Genomic DNA, 13676 nt, shown 5'->3' on the forward strand with positions numbered 1-13676 from the left:
TTGTGGGCTTCTCCTGTGGGCCACATTCCCCCAGCTCTTGCAAGGCTTTCTGAACACAAAGTCTGTAAATGCGATGGGAGGTCCACTGTCTAGGCGGTGAGAGTAGGATTTGGTAGGCAGAAACAGGACCAGGGGATCAGGGGTTGGAATAGGGTCTGCAGGAGGCCCCAAGGCTGGTAACAGGACATCTGTGGACCCCAGACCCGCTGGATCCAATCCCGAGATTCAAGCCAGTCACAGGGCCCTTCAGCTTTCAGAAGGAAGGTGGCCCGTTGCCACGAGAGTGGAGGGGGCATGGCTGTCCAGGGTGGATTGTGTACCCATATCCAGTGTGTTCAGCATTCTCTCAGTGGCCACTCTCCTTTGCCTCTCCCATCTGTCCCTCAGAAGGTTCTCTGGCTGCTCCTTGTCTAGATGCCCTGCTCTAATTGTTTCGCACCCCCCCTTGGAAAATGCCCAGTCATCTGGTGTCCGTCGTCAGCTAGATGTTGGTGTGAGCAGCCTGACTGCACCGTTCGCCAAGCGCGTACCAGTGACCCACCACTCCTCCTTTATCGTACTGGGGGCCTGGACCCAGGTGGTATGGCTTGGAGCATATAGAGGACATGCTGCAGGGGTAGACCCCTCCCCAGCCTACGCTGCTAAGGCCTCCAGGGCACATCCTGCCCTGCTTCCCTAAAACCTTCAGCTCCCGCTAGGCCCAGATCCTGAGAGTTGGGCTGAGACCTTGCCATACTCCCTTCTTGCCCTTGCCCGATGACCTCTGTTTCCCCAGGCCCCCACGCCCCCTGGGCTGGCCTCAACAGACGGTTTGCCTCCCAGCATTTCTTGAGTCCCCTCCGTGTACAGTGCCGAGAAATGCAGGTCTGAGAAGCAGGTCCTTGGTGCTGCCTTCTGCCCAGACTGTGAGGAGAAGTCTGTGTCTGGGTGCCCCAGTGGCTGCTGGGCGTGGCTTCTGTTCAGGGGCAGGGTCAGACCCCAACATCTTTGTCAGGTCACAGCGCCTGCAGGGGCGAGAGGGAACAACGGCAGGGAGAGGTGCCTCCCCAAAAACGCGTGTGGAGAAGCTGGGCCGAGCTGCGGCGGAAAGGCCTGGTGGTCACTGGGCCGCCTCGGGGACTGGCCACTCTGGCCTGCAGAGGAGAAGGTGGGTGGCTGCAAGGGATGGATGGCCGGGCTCAGGGAGGAGCGCGCCACCACAGTGGGCTGGACCGGCTTCCATGTGCCCACTGCCCCCGCTGCCCCCACTGCCAGGGCCTGAGCGCGTTGCCAAGCTGAGCTCTGAAGCGGGAGCTGATGGATGGAGGAGGACCTCCCTGCCTCTCTGGGCCCAGCATGCTTGGAAGATGGCCTTCAGGGTCACCCAAGAGCCGATTAGGAAATCTTGCCAGGGGAACAGACCGTCTACAGCTGGGCAAACCTCAAAAACACAGGCCCTTCCTGAGTGACAGCGTGGAGGGCAACCCTCCACCGAGGCGATAGCAGAGGCCTGTGACTTCCCTCTGACGGGAGGTGGGGGGATGTGGAGGGGGCGGAATTTTCATGAATGTGTAGGACAGGCCTCAGGGCTGCAGAGCTGAGACCTTGGAGACCCTGTCCAAGCCTCTGCGCAAAGGAGCAACCCATGCTGAGCCCTGCTCGGAGCCACTCCTCTCTAGTGGGCTGGTGGCTCCATCTCGCCCCAGCTCATCTGCTGGCAGCCTGTGCCCCCCCCCACTCCTCCCCCGCAGGAGGGGCTGTGAAGAGCAGACCCCAGCAGGCTGGAGGGGTCTCCGGCTCTCTCGGCCCCCCGGAGGCCCTTCACACACCACCGTTGTTTCCCACGCCTCCTGGCATGGACTGGGAAGCCACTCGTGGCCTCTGTAACTGTTCTGCCGTTCATCCCATGGACCTAGGCCCCGGGCCCCACAGGCTCCTGTCTCAGGTGACTTAGCTTGGGACTCCAAGAGGCCCCATGGGGTTGAAGGATGAGCTGCTGAGGTGACCGGTCTTGCCTCTTGCTTGCTTTGAAAGGGTGACTATTCTCTTCCATTCAACAAACATACATTAGAACATTGGGTTGAACTGGGTTCCCCTAAAACATATGTTTGAAGTCCTGACCCTTGGTCCTTGTGAATGTGGAAATAGAGTCTTTGCAGATGAAATCAGGTTCAGATGCTAGAGTAGGGTGGGCCCCTAATCCAATATAAGGGGTGTCCTCCTAAAAGGAGGAAAATGCTGTATGAAGACCTGGATACACAGGGACAGCGCCACGGGAGGTCAGAGGCCGAGATGGGAATAACACAGCTGCCAGCCCCGCAATGCCAAGCGTGGACACCCCCCACTGGCAACTAGGGAGAGGCAAGGAAGGCTTCTGCCCAGAGCCTCAGAGGCAGGACGGCCCGTTGACAGCTGGCTGCTGATGCTGTGTAGCGTTGGACTTAGCATGGAATAGCCACGGGTCTGGTATCTGCTGGCTTTGCATTCAAGATACTGCTCCAGCCCGGTGAATGTTTCTTAACTCTGGAGCCGTGGATCTTGACCCCAACCTGAACTAGCTCTGGATTCTTGAGAGCTAAAGAAGAGTTTCCAGAACAACTACGTGATGGCGCTTTTCCACAGACTGGGAGAGACCTTTCTCTTGTTCCTGAGCGGAACAGGCCAGTTGCCTGCAAGACTGACTGGCGGAGAAGCGGCAGCTGGGTGGAGAGGGGGCTCTAGTTAGTTAGGGGGCTGAGATCAGCACTGGGGGCATGGCAGCCTTCCCTCCTCTGCTCCTCTTACCACGCATGCTGACACAAGGCACTCCCTGTGTACTCCCCTTGGAGGGGGTTGCTGAGCTCATCTGCCTGGTTAGACCCCAGGCATCGAAGTCTGCTGGAGACTCCCGACCACCTCGCACCATCTGTGCCCCTGTCCCCTAGCTGCCTGCTGAAGAATAGCTTGTCTGCTTTCCCGAGTTCTGTGGCCTGCCGGGGCAGTGTCTCTCCTCTCCATTCCTCCTCCTCAGCTTTTCTTCTTTCCCCTCATTTGGCCTGTCTGTCTGCACCTTCCCTCATTTGGGCTGGCGGGCAGCCGCTGAGGGTGCCCCCCTCCTGATGGAGTCCCGGACGCCATGTGGTGACCCATACCAGCCCCTCTGGCTCCCTCTGCCCCTTTCACAATGCCGGACCCCGGAATTACGCTCATATTTACTTAAGATGGCTCTGGAGCCAACAGCTTCATATTTATGGGTTCAGCTCCTGGGCTGTGAAGCCAGGTTGCCTGTGTGGCCTTGGGCACAGGACACATCCTCTCTGTTTTCCTCCATTTTCTCGCCTGTAAAAGGGGGATATTGACCTCATAGGGTAGTTGTGGTGTTCAAGTGAGTTCATACACATAAAGGGCACAGGACAGTGTCCAGTTGTTTCAAAAGACAGGTTTTATTACCAGCCAGATGTGCGAAGGCAAAGAGGTGAGGAGACAACTGCCATTGGAAAGATTGTTACTCATCCTGGGAGAAGCGAGCAGGTCGCCCCCACACCGTGGGGGCCCCTGGGGAAGTGCTGCAGCGGCGGGTCAGGAGGCAGAGTGAGAGGGGTTTGAGGATGAGACTTTGTTGGGGTTTCTGCAGGAAGGAATGGGTAAGCAGGCTTGGGATGGGCTAGTTGGAATCATTTCAGTGGGCTCTGTGGTGTAGGGACCGTCCCGAGTCTGGTACCCATCCCGGGGGTGATTAGGGCAGGAGAGTCATGGCCTGATCGTGAGAGCCTAGCTGGGCTGTAGGGCGCTGGACGCTAAGGCAAGCTGTTGGACAATCTCTGAGTCCTGACCGGCCTGGGACTGACAGGCTCCCCGGGGTCAGTGAGGCCCCAGGTATCAAACATCAGAATAGAAAGACAGGCTTAATGCACCAATACACATTTTCCAGATAGAATGACAAAATATGCTTGTTCTACATTCCTCATTTAAAAAAAGAAGGCTATGTGGGGCCTCTGGAGACTTGCGGTATAGTGGGAAGAACACGGGCCTTGGAGAAGGAGCCCACCATGCTGCTGTTGACAGCTTCTTCCCTGGGGCTCAGGCACCTCGTCCCTGAGAAGGAGACACCAAGCCTTTGCTGCAGGGCTGCATGGAGGACTCAGTGAGAAGACAGTCTGCAAGCTCCCAGCCCTGAGCCAGGCCATCTCAGTACATGAGGGTTATTACGTTTCTGTGTCCACTGAAAGAAAAAACTCCAGTAGCCCTTCCACACTCCAGCCCTAGGACCTCACCTCTAGTGGTGTGCTGTGAAAGAAAAGGAAGATGGCTTCGGTCTCCAGAACACAAGCCACAGACACAGAAGACCCACAATAACCACCGTGGGGACCGGCTGCTGCATTTGACTCCATGCCTGGGGATGAGGCTGCTGTTGCTGGCAGGGACAAGTTGGAGGCTTCCAGACATGTTTGCTGGCTGTGTCTTCCTCTCTCTCTTTCTTCTGCCTGAGCCTCTTTAGTCTGTCCCTTCTAGAGACTCCCTAGGGATGGAGGGCTTCGGCCCGAAACCCTATCTGTGGGGCTGGGAAGTGAGACCTTAGTGGGATTGACACTGGGGCCTGGAACACTTTCTAAGCCCATGAATCAAAGGCCACAGCTACCTTGAAGGGGCTGTTCAGGAGTCACATAGGGCAGGCCCAAGAGGGGACAGAACTGGGGGTGGGGGTGCACAGGGCCTTGTCTTCAGTAACTCAGACAGATGCGCACTCCCAGGCCTCATATGCCTCTGCCCCAACCCCACCCCCACCGCCATCCTGGGTGGGAATGAGGGCACGATGAGAGCACAGAGTTGTCTCCTGGGCAGCATGGAGAGGCCAGCTCCCTCAACTCTCCAGGGCCAGGGGCCCTTGATGCCTCCCCAGCAGCCATTTGGAGCCCCCCCGTCCCCAGGACTCTTGCTGGCCAGCAGCTGCGTTCCCTGTCCTTCCTCCTTCACAGGGGTCTTCCTCCACCTGTCTCCCCAGCATCCTGTTTGCCGACATCGAGGGCTTCACCAGCCTGGCATCCCAGTGCACTGCCCAGGAGCTGGTCATGACCCTCAACGAGCTCTTCGCCCGCTTTGACAAGCTGGCTGCGGTGAGTCACCCTCCCTGCCGTCCCCGGCACCCGGGCCCCTGCCAGAGCCAGAAGGTTGGCTCCATCTGGGCCGCCCAAGGGAGAGCGCTATGGCCAAGGCCCTGTGAGCCCCAGGGACAGGCCCTGGGCCAGCATGTGCCCTGCTGGGCAGGGGGGATGTACGCACTGTGGCTGTGTTTCCTCACACCTCACACAGTTGGACGTGTCTTTGTACTGTCGGTGATCATGAGGGAGCAAGGGAGTGAGCCTTCCATCTGAGGAAGGGCATGGGAAAGCCTGCAGGTGACACTGCCCAGGCCTCTGAGGAATTTCTGTTTGGTGGGGCAGATTCAGTGCCCGTAGAGCCATTTTCTTGGGGAGCTCGGCCAGAGTGATAAGAGAATGAGTCTGAATCCCAAATGGCCTGCAGACAGCTATGTGCCACCCCCCAGAGGCTTCCAGAAAGAGGACTCTGTGCTGTTCAGACAAATTGGAAGTAGCATCCCAGGCCATGGAGCGGTAAATGACATATTTGCTCATTCAGTCCCTGTTTATATTGTCATCCTCTCCAGCTTTTGTGTTTTTGAGTGATGTCCCAGACCTCTGTTGAGTCACTTTATGTCAGGGCTGCCCACTGCAATGTCCGCCGATAGGCGGACACGTTTCCTTTTGCCATCAGACCATTTATGAGAGGCTGGTGCCAGTCAGAGGGGTGCAGGGCCTCCAAGGGCATTAGATGGCGGGTCTCACACTGGCATGGTGGTTTTTATCCCCTGACCAGGATGAGGGGAACTGGATATATGCTGGGCCCTTGGACATTGGACGGGCCTTCAATGAGAATCCAGGCCACATGGACATTCGAGTCCCAGTGTCCTACTTCATGAAGTAACCTCTGGTGGCCAGACTTGGAGAGCTGAGAATTGGTGATTAGTGACATCCTATCCGAGTCCTAGTTCTGGCTCAGTTGGGACCTGCTGGGTGACCCCCGTTGTGCCTGGTTACTCTCCTCAGGAGCAGCAGTGGGCAGGACTTCAGCTCTGCGGGGTGGGGAGGTCTTAGTCCTCACATGCTTGCTGGTTAGCAGCGTGCTGTTTGGTCAAATCTCAGACAGGCTGAGGAGCAGGCAAGCTTTGATTAAGTCTCATTCCTGCTTCAGTCTTTTTGTAAAAGAAGGAGAATCAGAAAACTTCTCATAGAGCCTTAGGCCAAGGGTCAGAGCATTCTCCAGTTCCTGAGAGTAGAAGCAGGGACACCGACTCTCAACCTGGGACCTTCCTCAAATTGATAAGTCTGCGCTCTTTGCACCCACATTGGACCCACTGCACTCTGCTTGGGTCTCAGCAGTGACCATAAAAGTGAGTTCCTGAGCCTGGGGAGGCTGGAATGCCTGAGGGCTGCTCAGCCTGGCCTCCATCCCCCCCTCGGCTCCTGATAAGCCTGTCCTGGGGCTGGGGCCATGCCTTTGTCTGTGCTCGCTGCCCTAAAAGGCAAGTTATTCCAGGCATGGGGTGAATCTGTTTGCTTCCCGTTTCTTTCCCTCCCACTTCTCTTTCCTACTATTTTTAATTTTTAAAATTAATTTGCTTTCCAGGAGAATCACTGTTTACGTATTAAGATCCTGGGGGATTGCTATTACTGTGTCTCTGGGCTGCCGGAAGCGAGGGCTGACCATGCCCACTGCTGTGTGGAGATGGGCATGGACATGATTGAGGCCATCTCGTAAGTGTCTGTCTGGGAGGGGGCCATCCCACAGCCTGAGGACCTGATGTTGGAGGGTTGATTTGTGCCTCCCAGCTTAGAGCCTTCTCCTAGGCTTCTTCTGCCCACAGCTGCCCGGGAAGCTTGTTCCAGAGGAGCGTGTCCTATAGGAAGGGAGAGCTCTGCAGACTCCGGGGCAGTGGGAGGTGTGGCCCCAGCTCTGCAGGCGAGGAGGACAAGAGGACAAGCTGGCCATCATGCATTGCCCTGTGCCTCCCTCCCTCATCTCTCAGGGCCCATGGCCACCCAGCCCCATTTCTTCCCAGGCGAGAGAGGTTGGATGCACGGGGAGGTTAAACATCTCCCCAGGGTAATACAACATGCCAGGCGGATGCAAATGCAGGTGTCCCCATTTAAGAAAATCCATCCTTCCTGGGAGCAATAGCAAGAAGGATCTTTGGCCAATTCTTGGTCACTGCCGACCAGAGAAGGAGCCCTGGTTATTAAAAGATATGGAGATAATCCAAACTTAGGCTCAGTAACTTGGAGCTTCAAAGTAGCCCGGGTGGGGCAAAGGAAGAGCCGCTGTGGACAAGGTCAAGGGCAGAGCAGCTGTCCAGGAAGGTGGCCAGGTCCCTTTGGTTTGGTAGAGCCCCTTTGGGCAGTGTTTGCTGAGTGCCCTTGTATGCCACCCAGTCATGCAGAGCGGATGGCATCAGGTGAGGGAGGCAGACTGAGATGGGGGGCAGGAGGGGCATTTGTTTCTGTTGGGAGGACCAGGAGAGGCTTCATGCAGGACGTGGCCCGGGATTTAAGCCAGAAAGGTGGAATGAGATACTAGCAACTCGAGCAAGGGTCCCGAGGCACCGTGGATGTAAGGCACAGCAGGGACAAGAGAAATGATGAATGACATAACTCTTCCCTGCATCGGGTGTTCACCGCTCGCTGGCTGGTAAGGAGGATGGCAAGCCTCCAGGGCTGGTCCAAGTCAGGCTGCCGGCCTGCCACTGGCTGAGTGGGCCTATGCCAGGGTATCTGAGAGCATGCAGGTCCCCAGAGAGTACACACCGTGTACCCCCGCCCCTGGCGCCGAGCTCCTGCACCCTCTTCTGCAGACCCTGGGCCTCAGATGGATGCCCAGAGCAGTATAGCTCCTGTCACAACCTGCAGCCCACGGAGGGGTCCCCCATGTCCCGGGGACGCCCTCAGCCCTGGGTGCCTGTGGTGGGAAGTGGTGCTGCTTCGAGCACATGGAACCTCCCCAGTCAGTTAACCACCTTGCTCAGTACACCATTAATATCCAAGAAGCAGCAATGGGGACAACTCTGAGCATTACACAAATGGGGTTTGCCCCGGCTCTAACTTCTCTGTTTGGCTCAAGTGGGCACTAAGAGCATTTGCATCCTCAGAATACATTTGAATTGACTGAGGGTAGCTAGCGAAGGCCCAAGGTGCCTTCCTGGGAAAGCAGTGGGGTCCTGACTGGAGTGTGAGGCACTGTGCCCCCTTGTGGCCACACCGGGAAGCGACGCCTCCCTGCTTGGAGGGGCTGAGTACCAGGGCCCAGCCCCTGCCCACCTCAGGTGAAACAGTCTCAGACTCTGGGTTTGGGCTGGACCAGAGAGAAGTGACTCTTTGACCCCTGCACCTTCTGTCACACCCCCGATCCCGTGCCTTCCAGCCTCGCCCCCCACTCTGTGCGCCTGGTCCCTGACCCTCTCCTAGCCTTACCCCTGCTCCATCCCCAGGTTGGTCCGGGAGGTGACAGGGGTGAACGTGAACATGCGTGTGGGAATTCACAGCGGGCGAGTACACTGCGGTGTCCTTGGTCTCAGGAAGTGGCAGTTCGACGTCTGGTCTAATGACGTCACGCTGGCCAACCACATGGAAGCTGGAGGCAAGGCAGGGTGAGTGAGGGCCCAGACTTAACTTCCCCAGCCCACCCCTCCCCCAATGACTGTTGTGAGGCAGGGGGCTGGGGTGGGCAGGATGGGGTAACTTGCAACTCTGGGTTGACAGAATTTAAGTAAAAATTCCGCTCCTTAACAAATGACTTGCACCACACCAGGGCAACTTGTAGGGAGCATCCTCTCAACCTTTGCCCAGAACTTCACCCAGAAGATATTTGCATAAAACAGGGCAGCTTGTGCGATGGGATAGGTGAGGTAGAGTTCTGGAGGTGGGAGGAACCATGGGTAATTTTGGAGTAGCCAGGACAGAAAGGAAGTGGGACATGGGTTGGCCTGGATGGCTGGGCAGGATTCTGACAGGTGAGGAAGATGAGGTGGAAAGAGAGGCAGTCCGAGGGACTGAGGTGAGGACAGGCACAGGTATAGGAAACATGGTGTTTCCAAGGAATGGAAGTAGAGCTATTAGGGACCTGCGGGAGAAACAGTGCCTGTAATAAAAGGACCTCTGTGTGCAGCTGGGGGATCTGGGCTTAGGCCTCTTCTCAGCCGGGGCCACTGCCAGCTTCAGAGCAGGTTAGCAAAGTTTGTGGGACCGAGGCTGTGTCCTCCTCATGAGCCAGTGATGTCTTCTGCTATGACAACGCTACAACTTAAGTGGGATATGGTATGCTTAGGGTGGACACAAGCTCGGAAGGGGCCTCCTGGAGCCACCATGACGATGACAGTGGAGGGATACAGCACACTGAGATCAAGGTCGGGATCTAGGCTGAGGTTAGCTTTTGAGCCCAAGTGCCGGGCTCTGGGATCTGATCTGTGACAGAGTCAGTCACAGAGTGGTTCTGCGTGGGGGCTAGAGGTCTGAAGTCATGTTCTCTGCCCTCCTCTCCCTGCGTCCCTCCCCACCTGCAGGCGTATCCACATCACCAAGGCCACGCTCAACTACCTGAATGGGGACTACGAGGTGGAGCCGGGCTGTGGGGGCGAGCGCAACGCCTACCTCAAGGAGCACAGTATCGAGACCTTCCTCATCCTGCGCTGTACCCAGAAGCGGGTCGGCCGGGGAGAGGGCTGAGGGCTGGGGGACTGGTGGGACGGAGAGAACCCAGTGGGGCGGCGGGGGCTGTGGGGACTTGTTCTTCTAGGGAGGAATCCCCTCCCTTCTCTTCTCACTCTCTCCTTGAGTCCAGGCATGAACTCCTCACGCACTGTGGTTCCTGCATTGGGAAAGCTCGTGAGCATTACAGAGGGCTTGCAAAGGCCAACAGCAAAGCAACAGTGTTTTAATTTTGCATTCATTGCAGAAATGCAACAGGCCTCAAATCAGTTAGCCAAAGCACAGCCACAGGCCAGGCATGGAAATGAAACAGCAGGGACTCTGTCCACCATCTACTCTCTGTCCAACCATTGGTTTCGTGTCCATCCTGCTCCTTGTCTGTTGCCTGGACCAGGTGGATATTGGGCCATTTTCTGCCTCTATGTGTCTTGACTGTTTCTGCCGTCTGTCCTGACACACCTTCGTTTCTCTGGAGGACCTCCATCCTTTCCAGGGTTTCACCTTCTAGTCCCTTTCGCCTCCCTTCCTTTGTCCCAGCCCACACTTGCCCAAATATAAAACTTAATTATTAGCAGACTTCGGCGTTCTATTTTTAATAGTGTCATGTTCCATGTTCTTAATTTTTAAAAAGCGAACAAAGAGAACATTTTCTATTTCTCCCTAGATTAAAAAACCTTTTACCAATGAATCTTTCCATTGAATTGACCTGCTGGTCAGTGACCTTTGATAGAGAAAGGTTTCCCTCTTTCTTTTGTAAGAAGTTAGATGAAAGATAAAACTAAGCTGGGAGAAAAGTCCAGAGAAAGTCTTGGGTGACCCCAAAGGTACATTTAGGGGCTCCTTGGGGGCAGGTGTCCACCCTGACAAGGACATCACCGGGGGGGGGGGACCTCATTTCCCACAGCAGGACAGGAGCTGCGTTGGGTCCCCCATAGAACACAGAGAAGGATGGGAGGATTCAGGCACTCTGGGGAGAGCCTTATTTGACACATTTTTGAACATTTGCTTGCTCTTTGATTAGAGTATAAGTGAACTGACTTCCTCCCAGGCCCTCCCACACCCTCCCCTCTGTCAGGGTGACAAGGTCTTCAGCCCCAGCTTCCTGCCTCGCTCAGGCTGAGGCCTCACCTGCTACTCTGGGTTCTCTGGGTCATGTTCTTCTGATAGGTGGTCCAGAAAGATGAAATGGAGACAGGGAGTGATACCTCATACCCCACCCCACTCCACCCAGAGCCGTGTCAGCTGCGTCCCTGATCCGAAGGGCTCCTTTCCCAGGCTTAGAGAGGGAGCTGAGGGGAAGGCTGCCTCCGGTCTCCCCAGGGCCTCTCCAACCATCCACCTGGAGCCCATTCGGATGGGTGGACGACCAGACAGAGATCGTGGCTGGCATATAGGGAGACAGCCGAGGCCCCACTTGTGTATTTGTACAACATATGTTGGCCTTTGCCTCTCAGGTTCTAGTGACCCGAACCTCCAGAAGCTGCCTCTCTGGTAGAACATGCCTGTTTGGGATAAGTCGAGTGGAGACTAGAATCCTTGGTTTCCTCTCCCTTCCTCTCTTCCTCTCTTGGACCCAGGTTCTGCCCACCCCCTGAGAATTCTGTGCCAATGACAGTCGCCCCCACACCCCTTTGCTTTCTCACGAGATCAGCCTCCCACCTAGGCCAGCCAGGGCTAGCGCTGGGGAGTGGGAAGGGATTTAGGAGGCTTTCTACACTGAGCTCCGGGATCCCAGACTAGGCTCTGACTGTGCACCAAAGGAAAGGCCACCTTCCTTAATTCCTACGTGGCCAGGTGCCTAGGAGGGATGAGAAACGCCCCACTCGGGCTCACCCGGTAGGCTCTGCCCACAGGCTGATGTTGTCTGTTTTACTCTTGCAGAAAGAAGAAAAGGCCATGATTGCCAAGATGAATCGCCAGAGAACCAACTCCATTGGGCACAACCCACCCCACTGGGGGGCCGAGCGTCCCTTCTACAACCACCTGGGGGGCAACCAGGTGTCCAAGGAGATGAAGCGGATGGTAAGTACAGGTGGGGCAGCGTGTGGGCTGAAGCCGCTCCGGCGCTGGGGCCTTCCATGGGTGTGAGGACTGGGCCAGGCCCCTCAGGTTGCCTGACAGAACATTGGAGAGTCACAGAAGCAACACTGGACTAGGACCCAGAGCACCTGCCTTCTGGCCCTGGGTTCTCTCCGTGAGTCCCAAAGGCTGGAAGCAGACCCTAAGTCCAGGCAGAGCCTCTAGTCCTCCCATGGCACCATCTGGTGGGACAGCAACTCCTCAGACATCCTTCCAGCACCTTCTGCCTTTCCCAGGCAGCTGAAACACATCCTCGGGCTCAGAAACCATCTCAGTACTTTCTGGCAAGCACCAGGCGATGGTCCCCTTAGCCCTCTGTGCTGAGAAGTGCCCCTGCTAACCGCAGGTGTCTGGGGTGGGGCAGGCAGACTGGATGGGCAGAGGCCATGGTAAGGGTGCTACGTCCCTTTCAAGTGACCCTGCCTGCCTCGAGGGACAGACAGCCCCGGCCCTCCCTGAGTTCACCAGGGGCCACCTAATTTGGGATGCACTGTCTGGGTTCTGCCGGGGATGATAGAAATAATTCAGAGGATGTGACGAAGAGGAAGAGGGATGACAGATCAGGTAAGGGTACAGCAGCAGTGTTTTCTTTCTTTTCATCTGAGAGCTTGGCTTCCACATCCACGCTTGCTCCTTAGCTCGAGGGCAGCCTGGTTCCCAGGCAGGAGGCGCCCACACGGGGAGAGGGATGAGTGAGGCCGGAGGGTGCAGGGAGCTGTGCGTGTCTGGGGGGCACTTTGTTCCCTCGGAGCCAGAGTACTGGAATAAGATGGGGCATGCTGGCACTACGATCACAAATTTGGGGTCTGTGGGTTTGACCACATTTTAGCTATAGCAACAGGGACTGCAGGTAAATTCTATGAAAATCCAGCAGAGGCAGCAGACTGAGCCAGGGACAGGCTGGGGACCCGGCCACTCTGGTCCTTGCTAGCTGGCAACTAACAGATGACAGGGGTTTAAGGAAAACCTATGGGGTCAAAAAATGAATTGAGTCAAGACCTTCATTTTAATTTTTGATGGTAAAGAAGCAACTTATAGGACACCAAGTTTATGAGGGGGCAGAGTGGAGGAAGGGTGCCGGCCTTCCTCCAGGGCTTTGAATTTGGACTTCTACAGATCTCCAGCCACCACTTCCCCTCCTGGGGGGGGCCCTCCCCAAAGCAAAGAGCAATTGGTGGTTCCTCTCTGTTCTCGCCCCAGCCCTTTCATAATCTCCTGTGGACTCTGTATCCGTGTGACCAGGACCAGAGAGGGGGTGGGCAGAGGTGGGGGGGGATCACAGAGAGCCTGGGGCAGAGAGGGAGGCTGTCGTTCAGGGGGCAGGGAAGAGGGAACAGGAAGATAGGAGGGAGAAGACAGAGGTGAGAAGGAGACTGTGGGAGCGAGGAGCAGAAGAGCCACAAGCAGGCAGGAAAGGCACCCGGTGGGCTTTCTCTGTTTAAAATCGTGGGGAAGCTTTTCTCCTGGTGGTATTTGGTGTAAATGCAGTCTTTAGTTATTTCAGAGGCAGCTGGGAGTGTGAGCACTGGTTTAGCAGACACATTAATCATTGTTAGGACCAGGAGCCTTGGAAGAGAAGGGGTGTTGTTGGGGAGACGGGCTACAGGATTTCTCCGTGGTGTTAGCTGCCTCGCCAGCAGGAAGGGACAGGAAAGTGTGTGGACAAAGAGTGCTGGGAACACCTCTGCTGCAGCCTTTGGGAGAAGAGACTCCCCGGCCCTCATCCTGGCTGGGCAGAGTCACCAGAGGCCAGCGTCGAAGGACACACGCCACGCCCCCTCCATGCAGTCAGAATGTCCAGGCTGTGGATGGCGTGGTTCCAGAAGCTGCCTGGCACACCGTCAGCATTTGGTGGTATGCTTGTCTGAGATCTTTGAGAAGGAT

At 56.3% G+C, this 13676-nt stretch overlaps 1 protein-coding gene across 1 annotated transcript in view; it reads left to right on the plus strand.

Annotated features, from left to right (window-relative positions):
- ADCY5 (adenylate cyclase 5) overlaps nucleotides 1-13676 on the plus strand; it is a 148066-nt gene that overhangs the window by 97863 nt on the left and 36527 nt on the right. The window contains exons 4-8 of the mRNA XM_047735253.1: nucleotides 4961-5072; nucleotides 6643-6770; nucleotides 8498-8656; nucleotides 9569-9710; nucleotides 11595-11735. Coding sequence (XP_047591209.1) covers nucleotides 4961-5072; nucleotides 6643-6770; nucleotides 8498-8656; nucleotides 9569-9710; nucleotides 11595-11735 — 682 coding nt within the window. The remainder of the gene's footprint in view (nucleotides 1-4960; nucleotides 5073-6642; nucleotides 6771-8497; nucleotides 8657-9568; nucleotides 9711-11594; nucleotides 11736-13676) is intronic.

Source organism: Lutra lutra, chromosome 1, assembly GCF_902655055.1.
Source record: "Lutra lutra chromosome 1, mLutLut1.2, whole genome shotgun sequence".
NCBI lineage: Eukaryota > Metazoa > Chordata > Mammalia > Carnivora > Mustelidae > Lutra > Lutra lutra.